Raw genomic sequence first — 27,212 nt, 5'->3', positions numbered from 1 at the left:
CCATTCTACTTCAGGAAGACTTTTAGTAAAGGCTGGCAGTCAAATGAAGACATTCTGACTTACTTTACATATTAACTTGAAGATGGTAATTAGTTATTTCACAATGTTTTGGCAAGTATGTATCTGCTGTTTTGCTTCAATAAAAATAACCAAATCCTTTTTTTTCCAGAAGTATATGAGTTCTTAAACACAAACCTCAAAGGATGAAATTTAAAGATAACTTGCAAGACTGAACTCCTTGAAGGCAGAGCCAACTTGTCCATCTTTGTATTTTCAGTCTAACACACTGCTTGGCAGTATTGATTGCTTGGCAAAATAAAAGCAATCAATAATCGATATCCAGGAATCTTAAGTTACATAATCATAACACATCAAGACACAAAACAAAATTACAAAAGGAAATTTATTTCAAAAGCATAAGGGAACATTTACATTTGAACAAGGTGATAACAGGTGTCTTGCAAAAGAAAAAAATTCATGGCATGAAGTTTTTCATTCAAATTTCTGAAGCAAAAATAACCTAAGTTGTGCACTATTGCCTTAGGAAAGGTAAGGGGAACAATGAGGTGGCAAAGGAAGGAACATAATCAACTCGGTGTCAAACTTGAGAAAGTAAAGTTACTTCTGCTCAGCTTTGAGTTTACAAATATGCTTTAAAAAAGAAAAAGAGGAAAAGTTACACTTAATGTTCAAATTTATATAGCTGTAGTCCCAATAGTTTCTGTACTTGAAATGGCTTTAGGCCACTGGCTGATGCCTCTGAGGTCCAGACTATCTGGTCACAGTTTTCAAATGCAATTCCTTGTTCCTATGTCTGTTCAGATTCCAAGGGAGCTTAGGTTCAGCTCAGAGTCTTTTGGAATGTTTTAGAGATTATTGCCACCACTCCATAGTCAAGCTGACCAACTTCTTTTGCTCACTTGTATCATTCTAGTCTTTAACAAAAATATTTTTCCCATAAACATGTGCAGTAATTCCAACAAAGGGGTTTTGCTTTTTCCCCAATGTAGAGGTAACAATAATGAAGACACCTGCATTGGAATCACAAACTATTCCTCAAAAAATATGTCAAACTACTAGAAAATGTCATTCAGGCATTGAATCTGAATAGCAAACTTGGGGGAGGGAAGATTAACTGTGGAACAAAAATATATGAAACATTCAAATGCAGAGCAAAGGGCCTATGCTACTAAAAATGCCCATGACATTAAACACTCCACAAACCCCCCGTCTGTTGTTTTAACCTAAAGATTCTATTAGCTAACTTATACAATAATTTTGATTAATAACCTGAGAAGTTAAAATCTTGAAAGTGGCAAAAGCAAACCGAGAGAGCATCCCTTACTTATTGGTACACCATGTTTTCAAGTCACTTTTCCTGGGTTGCCCTGGTTATTAAATCCCCCAATTCTAAATTATTCTATCTCATCCTGTAGAAACCTATATGTACATCTGATTCAATATTTTGGCTGTATTTCTCCAGCAGGGATCTCCAAATTTATCTTTGAAAATGCAGCCTTTGTTTATTTTTAGTTTTAAATAACAATAATCATGTAAGTGCAACTGACTCAAAATCCCTCACTACTGGGAGGAAAACTTAGGTAACAAGTTAATAATGGATTCATTCTTAAAAGGATCATCACCGTGTCAAAGACTACCCGTTCCAGGAATTTTAAAAAATGATTTATGTTGCGTAGTCAAGTTTCACAGCATGTGTGTATATATATATACACACACACACATATATGCTTATGTATGTATGTATATTATACATACACATTTCTATTCAAATAGTAAGATCCCATAGTCAAAAGTTAATATCGCAACATATGGAGAAGAGTTAAGTAAGCAGTGCAAAGTAACTTACTTCCTCCTAAAAATGTAATGTCATTTTTACATTTTAAGAAAGCTGATAAGTATTTTGCTTTTATAACACTAGGTAGGAAATGCCTAGCAGCTTTATTTAAAAAACAATGAAAATAAAATGTTAAGATTGACCATTATTCTTCTCCATATATTGGGCAAAAGAAAAAAAAAAAGACAGAGGGTAGAGGAAATCCGTAAACTTTCAACTGATCATCTTTACCAGTTACCAGAAATGGACTGAATTTCATTACATTTTAGACTCGAATAGCTTTCAATAACAAATTACCAAGATGTTAAAAGTAAAAGATTCACAATATGAATTTTGAGTAATAATGATATTGCAAAAACAAGTCAGGATTGTGAACAAAGCATCCAAAAATATCACTGTGGTTTTTACCTTGGACACAACCATGGTCTGTTACAAAAGTAGATCATACATACAAAGGTATAAAGAACATTAAGTTTTTAGCTGAAGGCAGCAGTCCTTTTAAAGGGACATCCCCGGCAATCCAATGAGTAGTAGAATTTAAGTATATTAAGCTCATGACAATGCTGAAGAATGTGATGTCTTATTCAGTAGAGTCTTCCCCGACTACGATTTCCTCGTGCTCCCCAACCTCGGCCACCTCTACTTCCCCTGAAGGCTCCTCTCTGCTCTACGAAAAAGCGAACAAGGGTTTAGGTCTTGCTCAGGACTTCATGGTACAGCAAACGCAGCAGAAATGTAGCTCGTAGCTCTGCGTGTAGCAGCAGACTCTATAAAAGCAGCGCTGGTATTCTGCTCATCTACAAATTCAATGTGTACATAAACCAGAGCAACATACATACTAATGCACGATGGCAAAGTGCCAAATCTATCCAAAGTAGGTACTCAGTTAAATGTACCCCAAAACTAGATATTTCAAAGTGATAACGCTGTAACTGCATTTCTTAGTTATTGGTGTGCCTATCACTACTGAAGATAATTAAACTATTAAAAATTCTATACTTAATGTGGAATTAACAAAAATCCCACTGGCCTTCAAAAGCTAGTGCCATGAGTACAAACAAAATCGCTTAAATTATCAATGATCAATTTTGACAAATTAACCTAGACTGAAAAATGTACCTTTGAAATGCAGTGAATAGGCAATTTGTTTTGGTTGTGGTATTTCAAGCATCTGGACTCACAAAAATGCCGATATAAATGCCAACAGCTTTTCTCACTACTTTATCAGCTAACATGAGCTGCCCAAAAGGTGATTTGTATACAGTATTCAGATTATTAATGTAAATTAAGCTTATCTTTTGCTAAAAAATCAAGTCACTTGTGTCATACAGTAGAATGAGTCTTTGATTCATTGGTTAATCTCTTTTATAGTTCCAGGGAAATATTCCTTAAAGGAATCCTCTAGTGAAGAAAACTGATTGAAGTTATCAGCAAGGTTGGACTTTAGATTATACATAAATGAGTCAAGAGTCTCAAACTTCTAATTCCAGAAATCAAATCTCTTCACTGAACCTTCAAACTTCCTCACTGCAGCAGTCTTGTTAGGAGCAATGAAAACCACCAGGTGTTGCCATTTTGGATCCATAATGTTGGATGGATGCTTGAAAAATTCCTATTAAGTCCATATTGCAATCCATTTTTTTTTTTTTTTTTTTTTGCTATTAAGGCTAGAAATATAGATACCTTATTTGGGTAATGTTTTGATGTCTTTTTTTTCCCTCCAGCAACTCTCTGAGTTAGAAAACTAACTGGATCATTCCCCAGCTTAGCCAACATTTACATGTGTAATAGCATGGAATCTGTTTCAAAGTCATCTTTCCTTCCCCAACACATTTTTCTGAGCTGATCAGTTTGAAAGCCATTTAAATGAAACCACCATGTTGGTTATTCCCTGAACATACTGAGAAAATCAGAGGTGGTCTGGGGGTAAGTAAGACTCTCCCAGAAATGCAACGAGTGCATCAGGTTGTATAGCAACCCTTATGTATGCTGTAACTCCAGCATTTCTAAGACTTGGCCTCATCTATGCAGATGTAGGCACATTTTCCCCCTATCGTGCTCATTATAAAACCTTCATTTCTCAGTTAATTTAACAACACACTTAAGAAATTATCTTCATAGGTATCATTATTCCGTGTAAACTGACTACTAAAACTCACCCTTTCAACTGTTTTTCAATCAATTTTAATGTGCAGAACTAGGTTACTTGCCCTCTATTATTCAGCCATATCTAATGAGGATATTACATACATTGTATGAAGATACTGTTTGACATGGTTATCTTGTCTTACTATTTCTTTTTGACCTGCAATGGATGTAGCCATTTCTACACAGTTCAGTCTCCAAAAAAAAAAAAAAAAAAAAAAAAAAGTTTTTTGTTTTTTTTTTTTTTTGAAGAGCTTTATCCTGAGGCACCATTCTGCATTTGCATGATTTCTTAAGTGGTTTCAAGCTTACATTACTAACTTAAAAAAACCACTGCTCCCAGCTACAATTATGATTTAAAAGTTATTTTTACATTCTAAAAAGGTAAAATATGCAGGACACAAGTCACAAAATATATCATGCTTAGTACTTCTGGGTTACGGAACAAATATGTGCAGGAGGGAAAACCAAACGTGGGCAGGTGTTTATAAATAATTTGATTAAAAAATGCACCAAGAAGTTGAATTGAGTTAATGTTTATAAAGCAAGTAAGAGACCTTGGTTAATAAAGTGATAAACTTGGATAAGGAAAAAAATGGCTACATATTCCTGCCTGGACTCAAAGAACAATTGCAATTCTGGTTCCTCTTCTATGATGAACAAGTTCAGGCCTATCACAGCCTATTTCTTTCAACGTAATAAGGTAATAAGTATTAATACTACTTGGTTCTCTAATAACCAAAAGGAGTCAATTTCCTAACCCCTCAGCATACATGACTTAAAAAAAAAAAAAGCCATCTAACCAGCCTTTCGAAAAATAAAACAAGAGTGTGGCTGACACAGGAAAGTGGAATTATGGTGGTTAACAAACTATGTCTTAAAAGGCATTAAGAAAATTAAACATGTTCTCCCCTCCAATTCTGAGGCAACAGTGACATCCCAGAAAAAAAAAAAAAAAAAAATACAACATGCTTCTTTTTTCAGTTCCCTAAGGGAAGGACATAAAAAAGGTGGGAAAAAACTTGAGGTAGATAGGCCCACCAAATCTCATCTGTAGTATCAAGAACTGTTTTCAATGGAATGGGTGAAAGAAAGCCAAGAAAACTCTTGAAATTGCTACTATGAGAATACCTATAACCTGTTAACATTCAACTTTTGAAATCTAAAATGCTAGCAGAAATTTGGCTACTACTTTCCAAAAAAAGATGAGAGTTTAGTTTCTTTGTAGTTCTGTTTATGACCAGCACCCCAACGACAAGGTTGACCCCTTTAGGAACATTCAGGGGCTGTAATACCAGACACAAAACACAATTAACAGGAATGCTTGTTTTGCCCATATTACTCTGAGGACTATGGTACAACTGAGGTTGTAAGTGACTCAGAGATTTTTTTCACACTGATAGTGAAAAAAAAATCATAATCTAAGGCTTTGCATTTTTCATCTCTCTTTTCCACATGCATTATGTCATCTGATTCTCCCCATCAAACAGGCAGTGAGTTTCACAGGGCAGAATCCTCAAAGCAACTCAAGAGTAACTCACTTGCCCAAGTGAAAAGGAATACAATTCTCTATGTATTGCCATAGCTCTTGATTACTTTCATTTAAGTCAAATGAAGATAGTATCTGAGGTAACTGTGGATTTTAAGAATAATTCTGAAAGACACCACAAATCATACAAACAATAGAAGACGATCTTTGTTGCAATGAAGTAAGAGAATCCTTTCCATTTACAAAATGTCTGCAGAAATATTCTTGAGGGTATTTTCCCTCTCTTATTTGAAGTTTTTAAGAGCTCTGTTATCCCTATTTTTCAAGTAAGAGAAGAGGCTAAGAGATGCACATTTACGTAGTAAGAGTTCAGTGATCTTTCCTACGCTAAATTTGCCGGAGTCTGAAAAATAGAAGGGTTCATTTCACAGTCTAAAAAAAATCACCTTTCCGTAAGCTGTTTGCTCAGGTAGTAAAGGAATTTAGCTACTGTGGGAAGACTTTAATGTCAGAATTATCTCACCTTGGAAACAATTATAGAGTTACATGTTTCAGAATGTACTTTTTTAAAGATAATTACTGCAGAATTAATTCTGACTGGTAAATAAGACCAATCCTAATTACATTTGGTTGCCAGTATTATTAAGATTTGTCTTCTTAAACAAGATTAAGGAGGTGACTCAGTGATGTTTTCATCCATTCTTCTTTGAAAGGATCTATGAGGATACAAGTCAATATGGAACAAACTGCTCTTCTTCCACAGCACTGGGAGAGAAGGGACTGGAGGGAAGCCTCCTGGCACCAGTGGCTAAAGTTAACAGGGAGACTGCACCCTGGGGAGTGGGGAGAGACCGCAATGGGACACATCTTCCTTGCCGGTGATACATTAACATCTGACTCCACTACTAGGACTTCTTCCATAGTAGTTAAGAAGATGGGAAGGACAAGCAGTAGGCAGATAAGGTCCAAGAAGGATCATTAATATCATCATATCTGCTAGAAGCTGTATCTACCCTTGAGGGAGAATGCACAGAATGTCTTGCCCTGAAGTTACAACAGGGAAAACGAGGAATGGATGGTTCATGTCAACTTCCTTTTTTTTGGTTCCCTCCTCTGAATACAAGAGGAATATTTTTCTTTTCCAAGTTCTTAGTGTTGTATGCTTAATTCAGTAAGTCTTACAAGAGAGAGTTATAAAGGAATGGGGTAGCTTGTTTCCCCAGTAGCTCTAGTTCCCCAAGCTAACTCAGAGAAGTCACTGGAAAGAGCCATTATATATATTACTACACACAATTAATAATTAAAGCCAAGTACAACACAATTTCTGCCTAACTTCTCATATTACTTGTACCCAAACGGAAACGCTCACCATAATTAAAGTTGCTCAAATTGCTGCTATATTTCCCACTAGGAGGATTATAAATCTGCCTGGCATCCCTTTTTGGTCCTGCTGGAGATTTCTTCGGTGGTGAACCAGAAGTTGTATCTTCATTGGCTCTCTTCTGCCTGTAACAGTAAGAAGGGCAGTAAAAACAATTCTATTACCAGAGGCCATTAATACACATGTAATTTAGCATATTGGTCAAAAGACATCCTAAAGATAGTCACATCAGAAAAAGGGATATAATGTTCTGATGTCATCAAATTAACTGTGCCTTAATTATGCAACAATGGCAAAAGGCATTTACAAGGCTTTAAAATAATCTGGAATATGTAGCTTCAAGAACTATACAGGCAAGGGACTCAGTTTATAAAACTTGTCAGAAGCCTCGTTATGCCACAGGAGTACAGAGAAGCCTGAACATTCCAGCAATGTATTCCACCAGTTTATACTGCAATCAGACTTTATATTTTAAGTCATGCTTCTAATTGTCATATTTTAACATCTTACTAAGATTGTTTAATAAGGTACCATTTTGTACAATAAATATAATATCCAAAGTCAGAGATTTCCATATTTATAAATCATAAATATTAGAACACTCGAATCTCTTTTAAATATATCTTACCCAATTTCCACCTTCTGTACAGGTTTCCAGGATAATGTTACTGTGCTTTTATAAGAAGGAGGAATGTGGAAGAGATCCTGAAAAGACAAAATGAGACAAGATTTGTAACATATTTGGTGGTGAGGGTAAATAACGTGGAGACATCTTAAAGACACAACTGAGGAGAGGAACCTTTATCCTTCTTACCTAAAAAAAGCTGCAACAGAAAAAGTAAACACTTTTTTAAAATTCCATCTATTACACTTCATTAATGTTATTTTGTGTACATCACTTCAGAAACTGTAGCTAAGTCTTTTCTAAATGATGATTATTTTGAGTTCTAGAATAAAATGTATCAACTCTAATAAACAAAGTAAATAAATAAGCACTTCTTTTGCACAGAGGCAGTCACCAAGGTGCTTTCACAGAAAAAAATGGTACAGCCTGCATTTGCTTTTGCAGACTTTTAAACAGTTCAAAATTAGAACAAAACTAAAGGCCTGGCTAATCATGTTTTTCTTCTTAAATATCTCCAAATTACCAATAAAGGAAAAACCCCCAAGATTTAAATACGAAATTATCAATATGTAATAATGCAAATGTTTGCTGAATTTAAATGTTAAAGCAATCCAGAACTGAAATAATCTAACCTCATGATACCCTCATGTAACTTGGATACATTTCTAAATATATTTATTCCTAGTATTTTACCTAACATTTCTTATCAGCCTTACTCTGATTTTTACGTGTCAAAATCATTTTTTAATTTATTTTTTACCTATATGTAGGTAAAATATGATAAAAGTAAACTGACTTACTTCCATAGTTAAATATACTACAAAAGACCACATCCTACTATATACAACTTAAATCCACCATGCCAGGTAAATGTAAGGAATTAGTCAATGTAAAGTCCTTTGAATCAAAAATGCCTGAGACTTCTAGCTGGACTGATTTAGCATAAGAAAGGGATTTTGCTGTAATCCATAGGAGAAAATGGATGTTGGCTGAATCTATCCGTGGTCATCATTTCACCATACAGGTCTACCAACCATACTGTATACCTTAAACTTACACAGAGATGTATATAAATTATTTCTCAAAAGTCTCACATTTAATATATGAATTCATTATTTGAAATTATTATTTGTATTTAAGGTTCGAAATAAGTGGTGGCTGTTATAAAAATTTCCTTAGGAGAGGAGAGTGTTGACACCATGATACTCATCCTTCAATGTCTCCCTGTTGCTTTCTCTGAAAAGATTCCCTCTCCTCTGATAAAAAAGTATTTATTCCATGAGATCTTTACCAGATTGGTGTTAAGGTATACCACTAGTCTTAATTTGTTACTGTCAGGTTTGTGCTCTGTTAACGAATATTTCTTTTTCCCAGCTGGCTAACAAGAAAGTTAACTTGTAGGAACAAATGATGGTTACTTTGTTGTGATTCTTTTTTTTTCTCAGGTTGTCTTTTGTTTAGGTTTATGGATGCTTGGGGAGGGTAAATAGGACTGAAGGGTATTTATGGCTTAATGGTAAGGTACACCTTAGTCTACAGTACAGACAGCTCTCAATTTATTACACAGATAAGTTAACAGAAAAGAACCATAGGGAAACATCTCAGGTACCACACAGACTTGTCCATGCTTAGAATAACCAAAGCAGAATTTTACTGGCCATGTGAAAGGACACAATATTAAGACCACCAGAACTTAAGTCAGTGAAGTTTCTAAATCTAAATGTATTTGCTCCAATGCTTTGGGCCAGAGAAAATCTGCACGTCTCCCTCTGCAGTATTTTCTGCAGTAGCTTTTAAATAAAACGATGTATGACTTCATAATAGTTATAGAAATGTCACTTGGTATTGTAAAAAGTGTAAAGTTTTAAAAGGCCAAATATCTAGAATACAATGGCTTTTCCCTTTAACAGTACCATAATAGACCTAAAGACACATGGATAAAACCTCTTGCACTAGCTTTCTAGTGGAGGACTGGGTAAGAAAGGAAGACTTACCTTGATTAAAACATTGATATTATTGGTTATTTTCAATGCAACAACTTTAATCTTGTTCTGCAAAAGGAAAACAAAATTAAAGTGCCAATAACTTTCATGACGCATATTCCATTCCCATACAGAACTAGAGCAATTCTCTTTCAGAATCATTTCTTCTCATTCCTGTTTTTTTTTTAATCTCAACCAGCGCAGAGATGGCAAAGAAAGCAAATAATCTTTATATTCCCTTTATAGGTTAGAACATTGAAGTGTTTTCTACCATTTATCTGAAAAAATGAGTGAGGGACAGGTCATATGTGCATAGGAGTTGTTTTAAAAATCATCAGTTTAAGTTAGATGAAGACATAATGAAAACTTAAAATATTTCATTAGGATTGGGGTGAAGATTTATCAAAATAGGTGAAATCAGAGAAATCCAAAAATCCCTGCCACATACACATACAGTCTGGGGTAGAACTGGCAATTTAATCTTTTTTTCAATGTAAATTGATATTTGGTTATCAAAAAGGTAAAATTTTAAATATCACAAATGTCAACCAAATATTTGAACAAAATGTGCTAATGAGACCCTAGCAAAAGACTGGTATGTATCTAAGTTTGGTAGCACGGTTTACAAACTTGGAAACGTTCAACAAAACATTTCAACAAGGATAAAAATATGAAAATATAACTTAGTAAATAACTAAATCTGCAGACAATCTTCTAACATGGGATCTTCAACATAGACTTGTATTACCTGTTACATTTCAACATATGAATTGAGTCTGAATTTTTTTTTTTTTTTTTTTAGAAAGCGTGTGTGCGTGTGTGTGTGTGCGCGCACGCGCATGCAGGGCAGAGGCGAGAGAGACAGGATCTTAAGCAGAGCCTAACGCGAGGCTCAATCCCACGACCCTGGGATCATGACCGGAGCCAAAATAGAGTCAGATGCTCAACCGACTAGGCCACCCAGGTGCCCCTGAGCCTGAATTTGTAATACACTCTGGCTATTATAAAAAAATTTCCTTATAAGATGTGATCCACTCTTCTTACCTCTTCTGTTTTTAAGGCTTCGCCTGTTTTACCCTGCAGAGCCAAGCGAAGTTGTCTGATATAAACCTGCAGACCCCGGGCAAAGTACTGCAGCCTAAATAAAGAAGTACTGGTTAATTAGCAAATCACAACTTCAACTTTGTTTTTAAACTCATAGAATCTTATACTATAGCTAATTTTTAAGTTATCAATACATGATCCCAAGAGATACATAAATAAGTGAAATGAAAGCAGTCCTCTTTTATCAAAAATGGTAATAAATCCACACTCAACCTGGCAAGAGTAAGATTTGTAGCACTGTGCTCTTTATGTTACCTGCAAGGCATGGTCAGTGAACCATTCAGGAGCATGGATTAGGATCAGGTGGCCTGGGTTCTACTCCTTCACTGGCCAACTGAAGGTCAAGTGACCTCAGACAAATCACTTAATCTCTATGTTTTTATCTGCCAACAAGGGACAGTGTTTGACCTGTTTACACCTCAAGGTCCAGTTAAAAGTATAACAAAACTGCAGGATCTGAGAGTCTACTACAAACTCATGTAAATCTCAAAGGGTCCTAAGTAACTCCCTTTTCAAGTTTGTTCCCAAATACGTGAAGAGAGGCAGTACGTAGCCCCACCTGCTGACTTCTAGGAACTCCACTTAACAACTTGGCATTATTTAATTTTCGGAGTAATTTCTTAACATGCTGCTGCTTCTCAAATGCTTCACCAAGTACTAAACCTGTGCCTTACCCAAGAGGAGAGGACAGTAACAGATGATACAGTGGACAAGCATTTAAAATTGTAAGATGTGAAGCTGTTAATAAAATGATTCCATACAAAGTGTCTTCATGATAATCACTTATGACATCGACAATAGCAGCTCCAGCTTATGGGGTACCCGCGTGTGCCAAGGTTTCCATTCACTGTCTAATATTCCCACAACTCCACAAGGCAGGTGCTTTACCATTTAATGTAACTGCTGAGGAAAATGTGGGCAGTTAGAGAGACCGGGAATCTGCTGGGGATCATAAAGCAAGTAAGGAGACCTAGAGCCGTTTTAGAAAAAGTTCTTTCCTCCTACGTGGATATGTTATGCCACCGGTTTGTATACATTCCTGTTTTGTGGATCTTCCATTTTGTTCTACTGGGGTAAAGCAGGGTGGAGAGAGAACTCTTGTAAAACAAAAACAAAACCAAGGGAGTGTCAAGATAGCTATCATTTTTGCCAGGGATTGGACCACTTCAATCATACATCACCTAATTTTGAAATCTTTGAGCTTTTCTGCATTCAATTTGGCTGTTAAGAAATCTGGAAGTTTTCGGCCCAACTGGTGGAAGCTGTACAACAAACACTCCACATAACTGAACTGTAGCTTGGGTTCTTCATTACCAGCATTCTCCCCGTTTTCTGCTTCTTCCGGAGGGAGAGGCATGTATTCCTAAGAGATGGAAATACAAAGATGTTTGCAATCTACTGGAAATGCTCTAATTATTAACATATAATGAGGTAAATGAAGGGCATGCTTTTAAGGCATGAAGCATTAAAAACTGCCAAGATCAAAAATTTAGGTTAAGATGTCCCTTTTACCTTTTAGATCAATGATCCAGCTTGTCAACTCTCCATGTTAACCTGTCATAGCTGCACCCTTTTAAGGCATGAAGTGTTAAAAACTGCCAACATCAGAAATTTAGGTTAAGATGTCCCCTTTACCTATTAGATCAATGATCCAGCCTGTCAACTCTCCATGTTAACCTGTCATAGCTGCTGCTGTTACTGCTGACAATGAAGTAGCTAACATTTATTAGGCACTTATGCTAATGAAGGAATTGAAATTCTGAGAGCTTAGATAATTTTTCTATGATGAAATAGTCAGCTGAAGAGTCAGGATTCAATCTAAGTTTGCCACTGAAAATTGATATATTTTTTAAAAGTTATTTATTTATTTTGAGAGACAGAGCGAGCACAGGCAGGGGAGGGGCAAAGAGAGAGGAAGAATCCCAAGCAGGCTCCACAATGTCAGCACAGAGCCTGATGCAGGGCTCGAACTTAGGAATCGTGAGATCATGACCTGAGCTGAAATTGAGTTGGACACTCAACCGAGCCACCCAGGCGCCTCACAAAATTGATGTTTTTAATCACTTTACTATGCTAACTCCAAAAGTCTTTTCTGAACATTATCCCACACTGTTTGACTCTCACATTCCAAGTACTGCCAAAGGCATTCAATATGAGTGCTGTAACACCGCAGCAGGTGTTACAGGTCTGGAAGAGAGAGCATGGGATGTGGGATGAGTCCATTCATACTACAGGTCTGATGTTTATCACTCACGGTGTCAGTTACACAATTGCTCACATCCAACAAGAAAATCACTTGGTGATGCTGACAATGATTTTATCAGGTGGCCTATTTTCTCCACAATTATGACTTAAATGACCTTACTTCCTGGCTGCTAAAGCTACTTGGCCTTGGGCAGCAACCTGGATGGTGACTTGGAGCAAATGTGAAAAAATTTTGATAAAGGAATAACAGAAAGACCTACTATATAAATCCTGTATTATCTTTTATGCAAAATATCAACAACAGAAGAGATGTCAAAGATTTTCTTTTAAAAGTAGATAACACGTGGCCTGAGCAACTAAAAAACACTTGCTAGAATTATTCTACCTAATCTGAATTTCAAAAGCTGATTCTCTAGAAATTACACCACACTATATACTGACTACGCCATAAAGAAAGAAAAAAGCTCTTACCAATAACTTGTCAAACAGTTTCCTTAAATTTGTTTCTAGTTTTTCCATGTCACCACAAAATGAACTCATCTCTGCCAATAGTTTCAATACCTAAAACACACAATTCACTGCTATTAGTATTATTTTTTTTGAATGGGCAAGGGCTGTAAAGTAAGAATGATTCTAGATAACTTTTAAGGCTGCTTTCTGTTACAGTTTAATATTGTACTATGAAGAAACACCTAGGAAGAACTCTTAACAGCAAAGAATTACTTATGAATATTTAGAGTGGGCCCTGTTTGCTATGAAATTTAGTCTCTGGACACTAACTCAAAGCACTGGTAGTTGCCACTATTCTTGGGGTCCACCTCTCTTGTACTCCATCTCAGTCTAATAAGCCAAACCCAGGACATCTGAAGCAAATGATAGTGTCAGTACACAGTAGGACTGTTCTCTAGCCTAAAAACCTAAGAGGAGAATGGCATATACATTTCCATTATTTCAGGTTAATTCAACAACTATTAAGTGCCTTTCAGAATCAGACTCCACAACAGATCCTGGGGATATAGAGATGCATCAGTTAAATGTGGAGAGATAAATAAATGTAAATGTTATACGTGTTGTGGGGAAAAAAATATGAATGTACATTACAGTTGAGATACAAAGGAGAGAGCTGTCAATTTTATTGGAGAAGGGATAACAGATATTTTGTGTTAGTCTGTTTAAATCTGGCTCTATCAATTATAGATACAGAGAGGAGCAACCATGAATTAAATACCTTATTTAAAAGTATTAAGGCTACAAAGATAGAGAGTATCATGAACATTATAGGCAGTGCTTTCCCAATGCAGCAAACTTTCATTAAATCCATAAGCCATTCCTAAGTGATTAATCCTGGTATAGATTACTAGCTAGCCATCATAACTTTACCCTCTTAGAAATCAGATCTCGAAGTTAGTGGTTTATATTTATGTTAGAATATGAGAATGTCTTTTCAGTACTAACAGCAGACATTTTCTCCTACCTCCAACTGTATATCGAGGCCCTCCACTGGGGTAGTCAAGGAACTGAGGTTAGGGAGAACCTGCTCACAGAAATAAGTCACAAACCTTGTGGAATGCACATTTTTCTGCAAAAATACAAAGAACATGGAGTTGTCAAAGAAAGGGGGGAATATTCCTTCAAATGTAATAACAGAATGTCATTCAACAAATGCTGAGCACCACAGCATCAAGCAGTGTAGTTACAACACAGCACACACCCCAGAGCACTCCAGGAATAACCTTGTGACAATACACACTTCGTTACCACGTCATCTGGAGCACTGGGACATCTGCAGACTTTCAAACTCTTCCTTAATGCTCAGGTCAAATTTTAGGGGATATTTTAGTGTTGAATTTCAGACTGTACATTTTGCAAAAAAGGAAGAGTCCTTTAAATTGTGTTTTTCAAACTACTCTATGCACATCCTAGAAGACTCATGAGCAGAGAAGCACAAAGCCAGAGATAAAGAGCGTATTTACCTATAACAACAATCTGTTACAAAATTTAAGAAAAAAAAAAGCTAAATTACTAAACCAAATGGTTTAGAAACTCAGCCAAACCATAAACTATGATGCAAAATGCTCTTGACCTTTAAAAAGTCTCTAAGCAAGACTTGAAAGAAATTTCTGGCTGTTCGGGGCTCTCATCAACCCCACCCAGTAAATATTCACTCCACTGTTACTACTTATATGCAAAGGTTTGAGGAGAACCCTCAAGTGAAAATCCATAGAAATATACGCTAATAGAGTAATCAAAATACCAACTATGTAAAACAAAGAGCTCACAGAGAAGAGGGGTACTGCCTGCCGAGTGCACTGTAAGAGCCTGTCCACACAGTCAGGATCGGAGGGATTGAAGGTTTGTTCCAGGTCAGCCTGTTCAGCCACCAACTCTACGAGTTGCTGTCTTCCACTCACTGTCTGTAAGCTTTTTAACCCAGATAGTATCTTCATAAACAGGACAAATTCTTCACCAGTAACATCTTCTAGGACCTGCAAAGAGACAATTCAGAGTAACAGTATTGTTATCACTTGAATGGGAAAGAAAGATCAATATTGAAACTGTAGCAAATTTATTTCAGTTACTAAAGTTGGATTGCTAATATTTCTGAAATACTGATGAGAGGACAGCTTCTAGCTTCAGTCAAATTTAGCTTTAGAATACATCATGCATTCTCAACAGGGCACAACACTGTCTCCAGAGGGGCAAAATGTGGTTCTCGGAAAATTTTTCTTCTTTATGTACGAAGCACAGATATACAAACAGTGAATAAATATAGTATATCTGTGGCATTAAAATTTCATAGGAGAATAGCTAAGAAAAGAATATCTAAAAAGGCTCTTCACGGGGGCAGGCGGTGGGGTGGTAAGAGGGGGAAAAAAACCCTGAAAATTCTATAGTCAGCTGTCAAATCAGATTCAGTTTCCTGAATTTAAAAGCAGCTTGGTGCACCTGGCTGGCTCAGCCAGTAGAGCATGCGACTCTTGATCTTGGGGTTGTAAGTTTGAGCCCCATTCTGGGTGTAGAAATTACTTAAAAAAATAAAATCTTTAAAAATAAATAAATAAAAGCAGCTTGCTCACGTTAATATGGCAACTGTATACAAAATCTGAGACCATGTAAGTCTCGAGTGCTCTATATGAGTGGGTCTAAGTCTTTATGTTCACTGACTGAAGAAACAAGCAATCCTTACATACTCCACCAGATTACTAGCTGGAGCAGATACTGATATTCCCAGCTGGAGAGCTGCTCCTTTCACTCTCACTGAAGAAATCTCATCAGTAAGCAAGGGAGTGGTGCTGTTAGAGAAAAATTTGAATTCTCCTCAACATATATATAAAAATAATGATCTCCAAACTTTGGCACTTTATGAGTGCAAAGTTAGCTGTGACACATCTTGTGAATCTTAGCGTCTCTAACTACGCTAGACGCTGGGAGCACAAATAAACATGGTCTCCTGAGCTTACAGTGTCATGGGGTAAGATGAGAAAACAGGCACTTCAATGTGTTTCACTTTCATTTTGAAATGATCCAGAACACTAGAGGAGAATATCCTAAAATTGGGGAGGGGGTAAAAATTAGGTAAAATTTCCTGAAAGAAATTACTTGTACAGAGTCCTGAAGAATGCATAAATTTTGAGGATACCCCATGAAAGATTAAATGTGATCACACCCCTTTAAATCAATATGCCAATTCATCATTACTGGTGACCAAAGTGCAAAATACAATATAAGAAAAGCCTGACATTCTTTAGTGGTTCTAATGGGATGTATCATTTTATACAAAAGCTACAGACATTAATGAATACTACCAATTTGAAATATGTTCTTTTGCTTTACAGGAGTCCTGTTGAATGATGACTGAAGCTTACCTTTTTGGATTCAGTTAGTATAAGTTCCTCTACTTCCTTTGTTAAGACCTCATCTGGTAAAGTCTTAAGTTTTGTAGAAAGGAATTTGATTGCTCGTTCTCTAACAATGTCCTCTCCCTGAAGTATTTGGCTAAACAAGCCACCTAAAGTCCCTGCAAAACAAAATAGTTGTGTGTAGCAAATCAATTCTATATTGTAATGAAGTTTCTCTGTTTAACTCATTTAACAGTATTTATTTTCCAGTGAGTTAATAAGCATCCTGAATATGACGGTTTCTGGCTAAATTAATTTGAAATTTCTATAGCCCCAACTATAACAGTAATCATATGCTTTGTTCATGGACTCAGAATCCGTTTAAGAACGACTTTCTTTTCTGGGGGCTCCTGAGTGGCTCAGTTGGTTGAGCATCCGACTTTGGCTCAGGTCATATTTTCACGGTTCGTGGGTTCGAGCCCGGTGTCAGGCTCTGTGCTGACAGTTCAGAGCCTGAAGCCTGCTTCAGATTCTGTGTCTCCCTCTTTCTCTGGCCCTACCCGACTTGTGTGTACATACTCTCTCTCTCTCAAAAATAAACATTAAAAAAAAAAAAAAAAAAAAAAAAAGAATGACTTTTTAATCATTAATAATAAACCCAGGCATTTTGGAGAATTTCTTTAATGTGGCAAAGGGAGTTTTCAACAACTTTTTAAATTTCATGTATTAATTTATTTTTGAGAGAGAAAGAGAGGGAGAAAGAGAGAGAGAGAATCCCAAGCAGGCTCTGCACTGTCAATGAAGAGCCTGACATGAGGCTTGAACCCACAAACCATGAGATCAAGACCTGAGTCGAAGTCGGACAACTTAACTGCCTAAGCCACCAAGCGCCCCTCCAACAGATTTCTAATGGAAAAGTCTGATGTGTTTTTGCAATTACTTCTGCTAGGTTTTTCACGTCACAAATATCTTGTGCTAAGCAGCTTTTTTAAAGAACACTCAGAACTTTTATGAAATAGATCTCTGGATGAATCTGATTTTATCCTTAATAAGGAATGCCACGCTCCCCAACTTTTTTTTTTAACACATCAAGCACAATTCAGAACAAGTGGTGGGCTTACCTTTTGCATCCATCTTAAATATACTTAACAGGGCATTGTTCACTAAGTTAAATTCTGCAGAATCATCTGGATGGAGAAAAAATAGTACAATGTATAAAAGGAATGAAAAATATTTGCTGCATTTTCAAACCTAAGATTCAACATAGTTTCTCACAGATTACATTGAGAGGAGACCTATAACTAAGCATTCTTCTCAACTACCAAGAAAATACATCTTCCCTATAAAGGTAGAAAAACCTGATCTCACACCAGGAAAGCTTTTACATTAAGACAGTACAATTAAAAAGCTACAGGAAACTGGGGCAAAAAATCACAATGCATCAAAATTCCCAAAAGAATCCAGTCACTATGTCTTTATGAACAGAATTAAAAACAAAACAACACCAGAAGTTAGATAATCACAATCCAATCAGCTTCAAACTACTGAATGAAAAGAAGAATTTTAATTTCTATCAAAAGTAGTACCTTCAGCCAAAAAGGAAAACAAAAAAGCTAAATTTCAAAGGGAAGTTACATTTAGATAAGAGGGTAATAATAAAATTTCTTACCTGTCTGCAGAAGTTGGGTTAGTATATCTGCCACTCTGGGAAGATTTTCTCCGGTGGCAAACTGAGGCAGCTCTTTAATTGCTTGCCGTCGAATCTGAACATGATTTCAAACAAAAAAATTAACCAAATACTATCATCAATAAAAACAACAACCCCAATCTTTAAAGAAAACTAAAACTGGAGAGAAACCATAATTAGGGGCATGAGTCACCAAAATATAAAACATGAGGCTTCTCGCAGTTTTAGAAATAATTTGCTCCAATTTAATATTCGAGCTTCACAGAATCACTAAAACAAAATGTGGTGAAAAGGGATGCTAAGTCCAATGAACTGACTGGAGCAGACAGATCTGAGATCATAAACAACAGTTTATATACTGACTACATGTTAACTGTTGCGTTTTTACTACCTTTGGGCATATACTGCAGTACCCTGGAGAGGCAAAGTCATATCCAGTACCTCTGTTTACTTTAAAATTTCCCTATCGGCTACTTAACACAACATTTGTGAATATATACTACGTACTTAATTCCAAATATGTGGTCTTGGCTTATTTATTACTTTAAGTTTTATTTGTATTTTTTGGGGGGGGCATAGTTTAAAAAAAATGGAGGAGTTATATGTAGCAAATTGTGCATGGAATGTTGGCGATTCACTAACTGCATCTGAAAAGCCAGGAGGTAATAGTTGAAAGTTCTTAGGAATCTGTATCAGCAGCCAGATATGCTAATATAATTCCGTTCCAAGGAAAACCTATTTTTTCTTATTCTAGTAATCATATGTAATTATTACACAGACCAGTTATTTTTCTGCTATGCACCAGATTTAGGGGTGTTGAAGCTATACGATCTAATACTTAATATTTTAAACATCTAAGCAAGTATAAATTGATTGAAAACTAACATTAGTCTAATTTCATGTGCACAATGTATAACAATCTATGAAAAAATGTGAGCCACAACCCATTTTTACAGTGGATAACGATAAGCAAAACAAAATATTTTGTGATTCTACGCATTTTTCACAGTTGAAAGTTGGTGAAAGAGAGAAAACATTTTCTCACATGTAGGTTTAAGCCTCAGCATGGCATCACACCAAAACACACTGCAGGACTTCCTGGGCACTGATACCACTGCTACGTCAGTTCCATTAGCTACATATAGAAAGTGTCTGCGAACGGCAAGTGAGACATCTGAAAGCTCGCTGAAAAGCATCAATCATACACTTACTGATACGTCTTCATCCTCACAGAGGTCCAACTGTGCATTGATAGCAGAATCAGCCAATTCTGGAAAATGCTTAAAGAATTTCGGAATAAACTGAGCTGCTAATCTTTTTTCCTTCGTACCACCTTTCACACCATCTAGTATCACTTGATAGGCATCTTTATGCTGAAAGAAAGAATAAAACAGAAGAAACAATTTTTTAAAGATGGGAAGCTAAACAAACTTGTTCAAGTCTGCTTTATATTACTAAAATTTTACTCAGGCTAAAAAATTGGACTTATTTTTGCAGTTCTACTGCTTAAATTGGACAACTACTTTTCTAACATCTTCTTCCCTGCCCCCCCCCCCCCCCACCCCGCCCCACGCATTATTCATCAGTTGGGGAAGAGAGACGGACAACTTGAATTTTAAATAGAAAAAGCACGTAGTCTGTAGATGCATCAACTTCACTCTAGTGATTACTGACCCCAATCTTGTGACTGTATCATGGCTAAAAACTATAATGAATATTGTAGAATTCTCAAAGAATTGTGTTACATTTACATAATCATACTTATGTTTTCAATTAGCACCTTGGTGAATAGGGAGAGAATACAATCTTGAAAATAAGTAGTAACAGAAAGGTTAGGAAGCTTTTTTTCCCCTAGCCTCATATTTTTATGATATGAAAACAGTAATTCATTCTAGATAGTCAATTTTGGATTAAGACAGATTCTAATGTAACATATTTAACTTTTTACTACAACAATACATTCAAAGCTCATTTGTTTCCTTATTAAAAACAAAAAACCAAAAAACTTCAGAAGCGCTCTCCCTCAGATACTCATCATTGAAGAGTCAACAAGTTCCCAATCCCCCTAACACACTTGCCTTCAAACCAGTTCTTTTATTAAATGACAGTGAACAAACTGGCAAATGAGAGTAATAAACACTGAGACTCTAGATACATCTTCTGTTTGGACATATGGGTAAAACTTCTAATTACTGCACAACAGTAAACATTATAGTAATGACACCTAATGTGTATATGGCATAGTGTTTACTCTGTTCACAGCAATGCTCGAAGTGCTTTAGATACCTCATGCCTTCAAAAGTAAAATAGCCAATAAACATCCAATAAACTTTAGTTTTATAGTAACTCTTTTTTATGGACAATACTACGTTAAAATAAATAAAGCAAAATACAAAGTTATTAAGGCACAGTAGAACCCCAGGGACTTTTAGAAAGTGTTCTCATGTCAAAAGGCTATGGTCACGATTAGATCTTTTAAAGGTATGGGTTTTAATATATTCTACAAAAAATACTAGGTAACTTTAAAAGTTCATAAATTGCCACCTATTTAAAAAACATAAATTCTAAAAATTAGTTCTAAAAAACATAAAATTCCATCAAGTGATTGACAAATTTTAGTATCTTAAACATAACACCAACTCCTAAATAAAAAAAATTTCTCTGAATTAGGTTCGTTTCCTCATAAAATGCAGGAACAAAATCAGTCTTCAGGAGTTACTACTTCAAAAGTATATTACATACTTTTTATTGCAAAGGTTTGAAAAATTATGGCTAACTTCTCTACCATTCACATTCCTGTGGTTTGCCTCATGTCTTCTAGACAGACTTCATAAAATCAAAGTTTTAAACAGTTCTGACATCCTTACTTTTTACAGGGTATCACAGTCCAATTTTCTTTAACTCAAACAAAGCTTTACTTCTAAAGCCTTTTGAGGAAACTCCTTACATTGTCTGAAATTAAATGAAGAAACCTTACTTCAAACAATTCATCCTTTTGTCAAGGAAAAAAACCATCTGGAATAGAATAAAAAGGAATCATTAGCGACATTTACTGAAAGCCTACCAGGTACTGAGAAATGCCTTGTGTGCATGCCTCACAGTAAACCCATGGGTGGGTTACTGTGGGTTACCACTATGCCTATTTTTCAGACGAGGAAACCAAGGCTCAGAAAGTGAAATAATTTGCCCAGAGCTTCATAGCTAGACAAGTAGCAGATCCAGACTTGAACACAGTTCTGACAGGCTCTAAAGTCAAGATCTGTGCCTAATATGAAGCTTCTTTAAGTTCTGAGATCTTAGTCAAGAAAGCAAGAGAGAAAGAAAGTTTGCCAGATTTAGGACCATCAAAGGCAAAATTTGAGTCCTAAATATAGGCTCCATACAGGCATGTTAATGGAGATGCAGCATCCCAAACAGAGAAAGTTCTTTGGAAAGTTAAAATATTTTTACAAATTCAAATTAGAAATCAAATCTACCGGGGCGCCTGGGTGGCTCAGTTGGTTAAGCGGCTGACTTCGGCTCAGGGGCAGAGAGAGAGGGAAACACAGAATCCAAAGCAGGCTCCAGGCTCTGAGCTGTCAGCACAGAGCCCGACGTGGGGCTCGAACTCATGGACTGTGAGATCACGACCTGAACTGAAGGCGGTCGCTTAACCGACTGAGCCACCCAGGCGCCCCATATCAAATAATTTCTATAAACATTACTAATAGACTTCAAACTCATTACCCTTTATGTAATACAAAATAAAATGTTCTACTGCCAGCTCTTTGTCTTTTAACTGTAGCATAGGGACAAGACTTTTTACAGAATCTCCCTAAAGTAGTTATTACTTCTGGTTTTCCAAGCAGGAAACACAATAGAAGTGATATTCTCAGTGATCGCAGTGATTTAGTGACAGGGGGACTGTAACCATAATAAAGTATTCCAAGTACTACACACCACGGCTTATTTTTTCTCTTCCACTACAACTGCATAGTTCTGCTAGATAACTGTGATGCTAACAAATTTTAATTGTAAATATTTGAATACATTCCTAAAACCATTTGTGTATCCTTTAATATATAATTAAAAAAAAGCAAACTACAATATTTTCAAGTAAAAATAAAAGGCTACAGTTAGACCCACATTCAGCATATACCTTCTAAAATAAAAAGTCTGTGATAGTGATTGTCAAAACACAACCAATATATGTAAGTGATCAGTTACATGCCAGGTAAAGCCATGTTTGGGACCAGGATGCAGCTTCTAAGCAAGAAAGAATTATTTTAGAGAAGTTTATAGTTTCAACAAACATATTTCTCAAGTATGACATAAAAATAAAATGGATATGCAAAGCTATATTATTACTTCTTCCTCAATGAATAAATTTAGTTTGTAACACAAAATTAACACTTTCTTATTGAAGTATAGTTGACATATAGATGTACAACACAGTGATTCAACAATTCTACGTATCACTCAATGCTCATGACAATAGGTGTAGTCACCATCTGTCATCACCCAACTTTTTACAGATTTTTGAAGGAGTATGAACTTGGTCTGTGTTTTTTAGCTTAATCATAGGAAAAAAAGGCACCAAAAGAGTGGTATTTCATGAAATAGAAGTCAATCAAGCTTATGCTTTTCCACTCTGAAGAGCCAGTGTACTCCCGTTTAAGAGAACAAAGGAGAAATCAGGGTTCAGGCATTATGTTGATCTTATTAGCTCAGCCTAACTGCCCCAGTCCCTTCACAGATATTTGGTATTTTTTTGAACTTAAAAAAGTTTTTGACTACATAATACAAAACTAAATATCTACATTTAAAAATTAAGTAAATTCGGAAAAATTAGAAACAAATGTAAAATACTAATGGACAACACCTTACTTTATTATGGCCAGAGCACAGTGGAAAGGGGATTAGGGAGGTAGAGGAACACTCAGCAGAGCAAGGAGACCTGAAGGAGTAGCAGAGGCAGAGTGGGGGGAAGGGAAGCTGAATAGCAGGTACAAAAAAGGAGGGAAATGTTTTCAGGTGTTAAATAATGCATCACTTAGAATTTATCACTTGAAGTCTGCTTATTAGAAAACACATGCTCATGGTTCACATATATGATGTGTGAGTGTATAAAGTTCTCACCTTCATTCCCAAGAGATAATCCTTTAAACTGGTTTTTGTTTCATGTATATATACACACATAACAATAATTACATTTATATGTGATTGTAGGACATATATTAGTTGTATAATTATTAACTTTATTAATATAATTATATAGTTATATACAATTAATTAGATCTGTTCTCTCAACTTTAATGTATTTCTTCAACTTTAAAGAAAAAATGTCTACCGAAGTAGAAGGTACAGTGCAAGGAGAAAAAAAAATAAAGACAATTTAACCCTTAACCTCAAGACTTTATAAATTTAATAAGGGAATAAGAAAAGCCCTCACATGAAATAAAATACGAATATGAAGTACTATAAATGAATACACAGTGCCAAGGAGGTTCATCAAGAGAATAATCTGTTTGGAGAAAATTAGCTGAAAACCTCGGAGGACTTGGGTTTTTCCTGATGTATTCAGAGAGCATTACTCTCTGACAGTAGAGAAGAGGGTACTCCCCTCGGCGGCGGCAGCAAGACCAACTATGGTTCTCAGCTCTTTGGCAAAGGATGAAAACGAACATGAATGTTAGAAGGAAGTTCTAGACTAAAAACTCATATATGGTCTCAGAAATGTCCACATAGGTACCTGCCAGGATACCTTAACCCTTGACTGTAAACCTCCTAAGTTAACATGGAAGTCAGGCTTTGCTATACTAAGAATGTAAAGACTTTCTCTCCTTAAAGAACTGTCAGTGGTGTTCCTTCCATTAAGTTGCCTCTTGCTTTTAGTTAAAATTCACATGCAGGGTCATGAAACCCACTATCTTTTTTGGTGAGAAGTTTTAGGAATTTTCTCTAAAGGTTGAAGTTATTATACAGTAGAGCAGACTTAGTAGCCATTATGCTTCAGTCCTTCCAGAATTCACTATTTGAGGCTGAGAAAATCCCTACCCTTAATTATGCACAGGGCTTTTCATCTCAAATAGCTGCCTGACAGCTGTCACTACAGTGTCATGAAGGTACTGAGCTCCCACTGTGCTAAGGAATCCTGCTAAAATTTTAGCACCTGGCACAGTGTTTTTGGTACACGGTAGGCACTGAAAAAAATGTACTGAATAAATGAGACTGTGGGCCTTCATTAAAGTCTGCATGAAAAAAAAACAAACCCTCTTCTGTTTTTCACAAACTTCTGTCTCCTAAGCAATCTTCCTAAATTAAAAGCAGATTTTTACTTTGAGAAAGACATTTTTGACCTCTTGAGGGAGAACTCTCAATCTTACCTGGTATTTAAGACTACAGATGACATTAGGGGCGCCTGGGTGGCTCAGTTGGTTAAGGGTCTGACTCTTGATTTCAGTTCAGGTCATGACCTCACCGTTCCTGGGATCAAGCCACATGTCAGATGATCAAGCCCGTGCTGTGAGCACAGAGCCTGCTTGGGATCCTATCTCTCTGCCCCTGGCCCCCACCTCCCCATGTGCTGTCTCTCAAAATAAATAAATATGTATATATATTTAAGAGATTAAAGATGGCATTAAGAGAAAAATGTGAGCAACTCTCAATCATTCATAGCCAATATATAAATTCCAGTTTCGCTTCTGTTTGCCCTAACATAGTAGATGGCGGTCAACGGTTTGCTATCCAGCAAAGAATGAGGCTGGGGGAATGGGACTGGACTGTGTATATAGTTTCTAAGTTTCCCTAAAAAATTCCTGATATACCTCTTTGGAAGAGCAGCATCTACAAACTGACTGAGAATCACTGTTGTAGGTTTTACCCCATCTCCTCTGCTGATCTGCAACAAAATCAGTTTTTGGGACAACAATTTGCTACAATCTCCCTCAACTCCCTCACAATGAATGAGAGTTTCTTCACTACCACATCTTTCTAGGAACAACAAAATCAAAACATGACTGATCATAGTTTTCCCAATCTTGTCTTAACCGGTAGAAAATTTCTCCCTCAGTATTGACCTAACACCCACTCTATGTTTGTCTACAACACAGTTAGTATATTTCTCACTGACTGATGATGTCAAAATTTGCTACTGAAATGGAAATATGTACCGAAGGAAAATGATCTAGTACTTCAAACTGGTAAATTTACAATTCTAGATAAAGATTAACTAAGGTCCTGACAGCACAACTTTATTGTTGTTTAGCTCTAAAAAGATTTACCTGAATTACACATGTCCAGAAAAAGGGGCTGGGAGGGGCTGCCACAGCCCTGATAACGTTAGGAGACTATATATAGGATCTTCCACTTCTTACTCCATGGGATGGGTAAGCAGATGAATAACATTAAGTTCTAAGTACTGAAAAGATACGCATAGAATTTCTAACGACAATGACCAAGATTACTTCTGGGAGAGCCTGGTTCTTTTCCTAAGAAAACACACACACAACCCCCAACTCCTTAAGTTCAATGTACTTCAGTACTTGAAAACTCACAAAGAAGCCTGCATAGACAATTCAACACTGCGGAAACTGTGTGTCTTGAGGCAAACACTGCGGAGAGCTCTTGCCAGACAACTCTATTTAAAGCTGCACTCTTCCCCGCCCCTCCCCACTGCCACTGCACGATTCTGTTATATTTTCTGTACTACACTTTTCAATGGGGGGGGGGGGGGCTGGGGGTGGTGGCGGACCTATCTTTCTTATTTATCGGTAGTCTACCTCACTAAAGATACATTCCGGAGAGCACCAGTAACTTTGTCTTGTACCTCCAGCGCCCGGCACAGCACCTGGCGCTCAAAAATGTACTGAATAAACGAAATCGTAAGTCCTTGTTAAAATCTGGGTAAAAGGGCCCCTCTTCTGTTTTCACAAACTTCTGTCCGCTAAACACTCTTCCTAAATTAATAGCAAGTTTTTTGTTTGTTTGTTTGTTTGTTTGTTTGTTTTGCTTCGAGAAAGACATTTCTGACCTCTCGAGAACTCTCAATCTTAATCTTCCGACGGGCTGAAGTCCACCGCAAAGAAGAAAGACTTAAAGCAATATGCGGGGCAAGGCTCGGGACGACAATTAACGGGGGGCTGGCGAGGCTGAGTTAGGAAACGCCACGGTGAGAAAAGGCTGGTCAAGGGAAGCAGAGAAATAACCTGGGACCGGGACCCGCGCTCTCCCCGGCGAAGCGGGCGTCTACACTCCCAGTGGGGCCCACCGAGACGAAACAGCGGGCGCCGCTGGGAGTCCGCGGGAGGGCGAAGCAGGAGCCCCCGCCCGGCCCAGGGAGCGCCTTCGAGAGGCCGCGGAGCGCCGGGCCCTGCAGGCCTCTCGGGGACTTACCTGGCCAACTTGCTCCGTAGCGTCGGCTAGGATGCCATAGTTGCGATAAAGCTCTTCTACGGTCGGCATGGTGAGCGACAAGCCCAGGGCCCGCTCCTAGTGTCGTCGTCGTCCCCGGCGCCACCGCCGCCTCTTAACTTCTCCAAGCCCGCGACCCGCACTATTACGCCTCCAGCTGCCGCCAGTGCCGCCGCCAGTCACCGCGCTCAGGGCGGCTCCGCCCCCAACGTTTACGTAAAGATCTGCGCGCCGGGAGCGGCCTTCATTGAGCGCCAATCACAGTCTGAGGTTCTAGCGCCCTCTAACGCTTGGCGGTGCAAAAAGCGGCAATGATGATTAAATTAGCTCAGGCTCCTTTGAAGGATTGTGCCTGGCGAGGAGCTCTTGGTGGGGAACAGAGGAAAACTCAAAGGTGCATTTCTGTTCTTAAAAGATCTCCCATCATCCAGAAAATTGATCTTAAAGGGAGAAAAGTAGAATGAGGGATGGGAGAGCTTCAGGGTTGAAACATTAAACTATAATAGACA

At 37.1% G+C, this 27,212-nt stretch overlaps 1 protein-coding gene across 2 annotated transcripts; it reads right to left on the bottom strand.

Moving 5' to 3' along the window:
* Positions 1-384: 384 nt before the first annotated feature.
* API5 (apoptosis inhibitor 5) lies at positions 385-26,906 on the bottom strand. 2 transcript variants are annotated; one of them, XM_042905192.1, is made up of 14 exons: positions 26,686-26,906; positions 19,524-19,685; positions 18,295-18,388; positions 17,747-17,812; positions 16,653-16,804; positions 15,066-15,272; positions 14,261-14,365; positions 13,258-13,347; positions 11,763-11,944; positions 10,522-10,615; positions 9,490-9,546; positions 7,499-7,575; positions 6,859-6,995; positions 385-2,522 (listed from the first exon to the last, which is right to left on the bottom strand). In XM_042905192.1, the coding sequence occupies exons 1-14, from the start codon at positions 26,752-26,754 to the stop codon at positions 2,440-2,442; spliced, it is 1,575 nt and encodes a 524-aa protein (XP_042761126.1). In that variant the 5' UTR covers positions 26,755-26,906; the 3' UTR covers positions 385-2,439. The 2 variants fall into 2 exon arrangements, with proteins under 2 accessions (XP_042761126.1, XP_042761127.1); XM_042905193.1 differs by having other exon boundaries at positions 385-2,517.
* Positions 26,907-27,212: the final 306 nt, after the last annotated feature.

The sequence above is a fragment of the Panthera leo genome, chromosome D1 (assembly GCF_018350215.1).
Source record: "Panthera leo isolate Ple1 chromosome D1, P.leo_Ple1_pat1.1, whole genome shotgun sequence".
NCBI classification, from domain to species: Eukaryota; Metazoa; Chordata; class Mammalia; order Carnivora; family Felidae; genus Panthera; species Panthera leo.
The sequence above is the reverse complement of the archived record's forward strand: the minus strand, read 5'-3'. Positions and strand labels throughout refer to the sequence as shown.

Coding starts and splice junctions, on each gene's coding strand:
- API5 (XM_042905192.1), bottom strand. CDS start 26,754: ATGCCGACCGTAGAAGAGCTTTATCGCAACTATGGCATCCTAGCCGAC. Junction 18,389..19,523: donor GTGAGGATGAAGACGTATCA/GTAAGTGTATGA, acceptor AATCATGTTCAG/ATTCGACGGCAAGCAATTAA. Junction 16,805..17,746: donor ATTTAAGATGGATGCAAAAG/GTAAGCCCACCA, acceptor TTTGTTTTGCAG/GGACTTTAGGTGGCTTGTTT.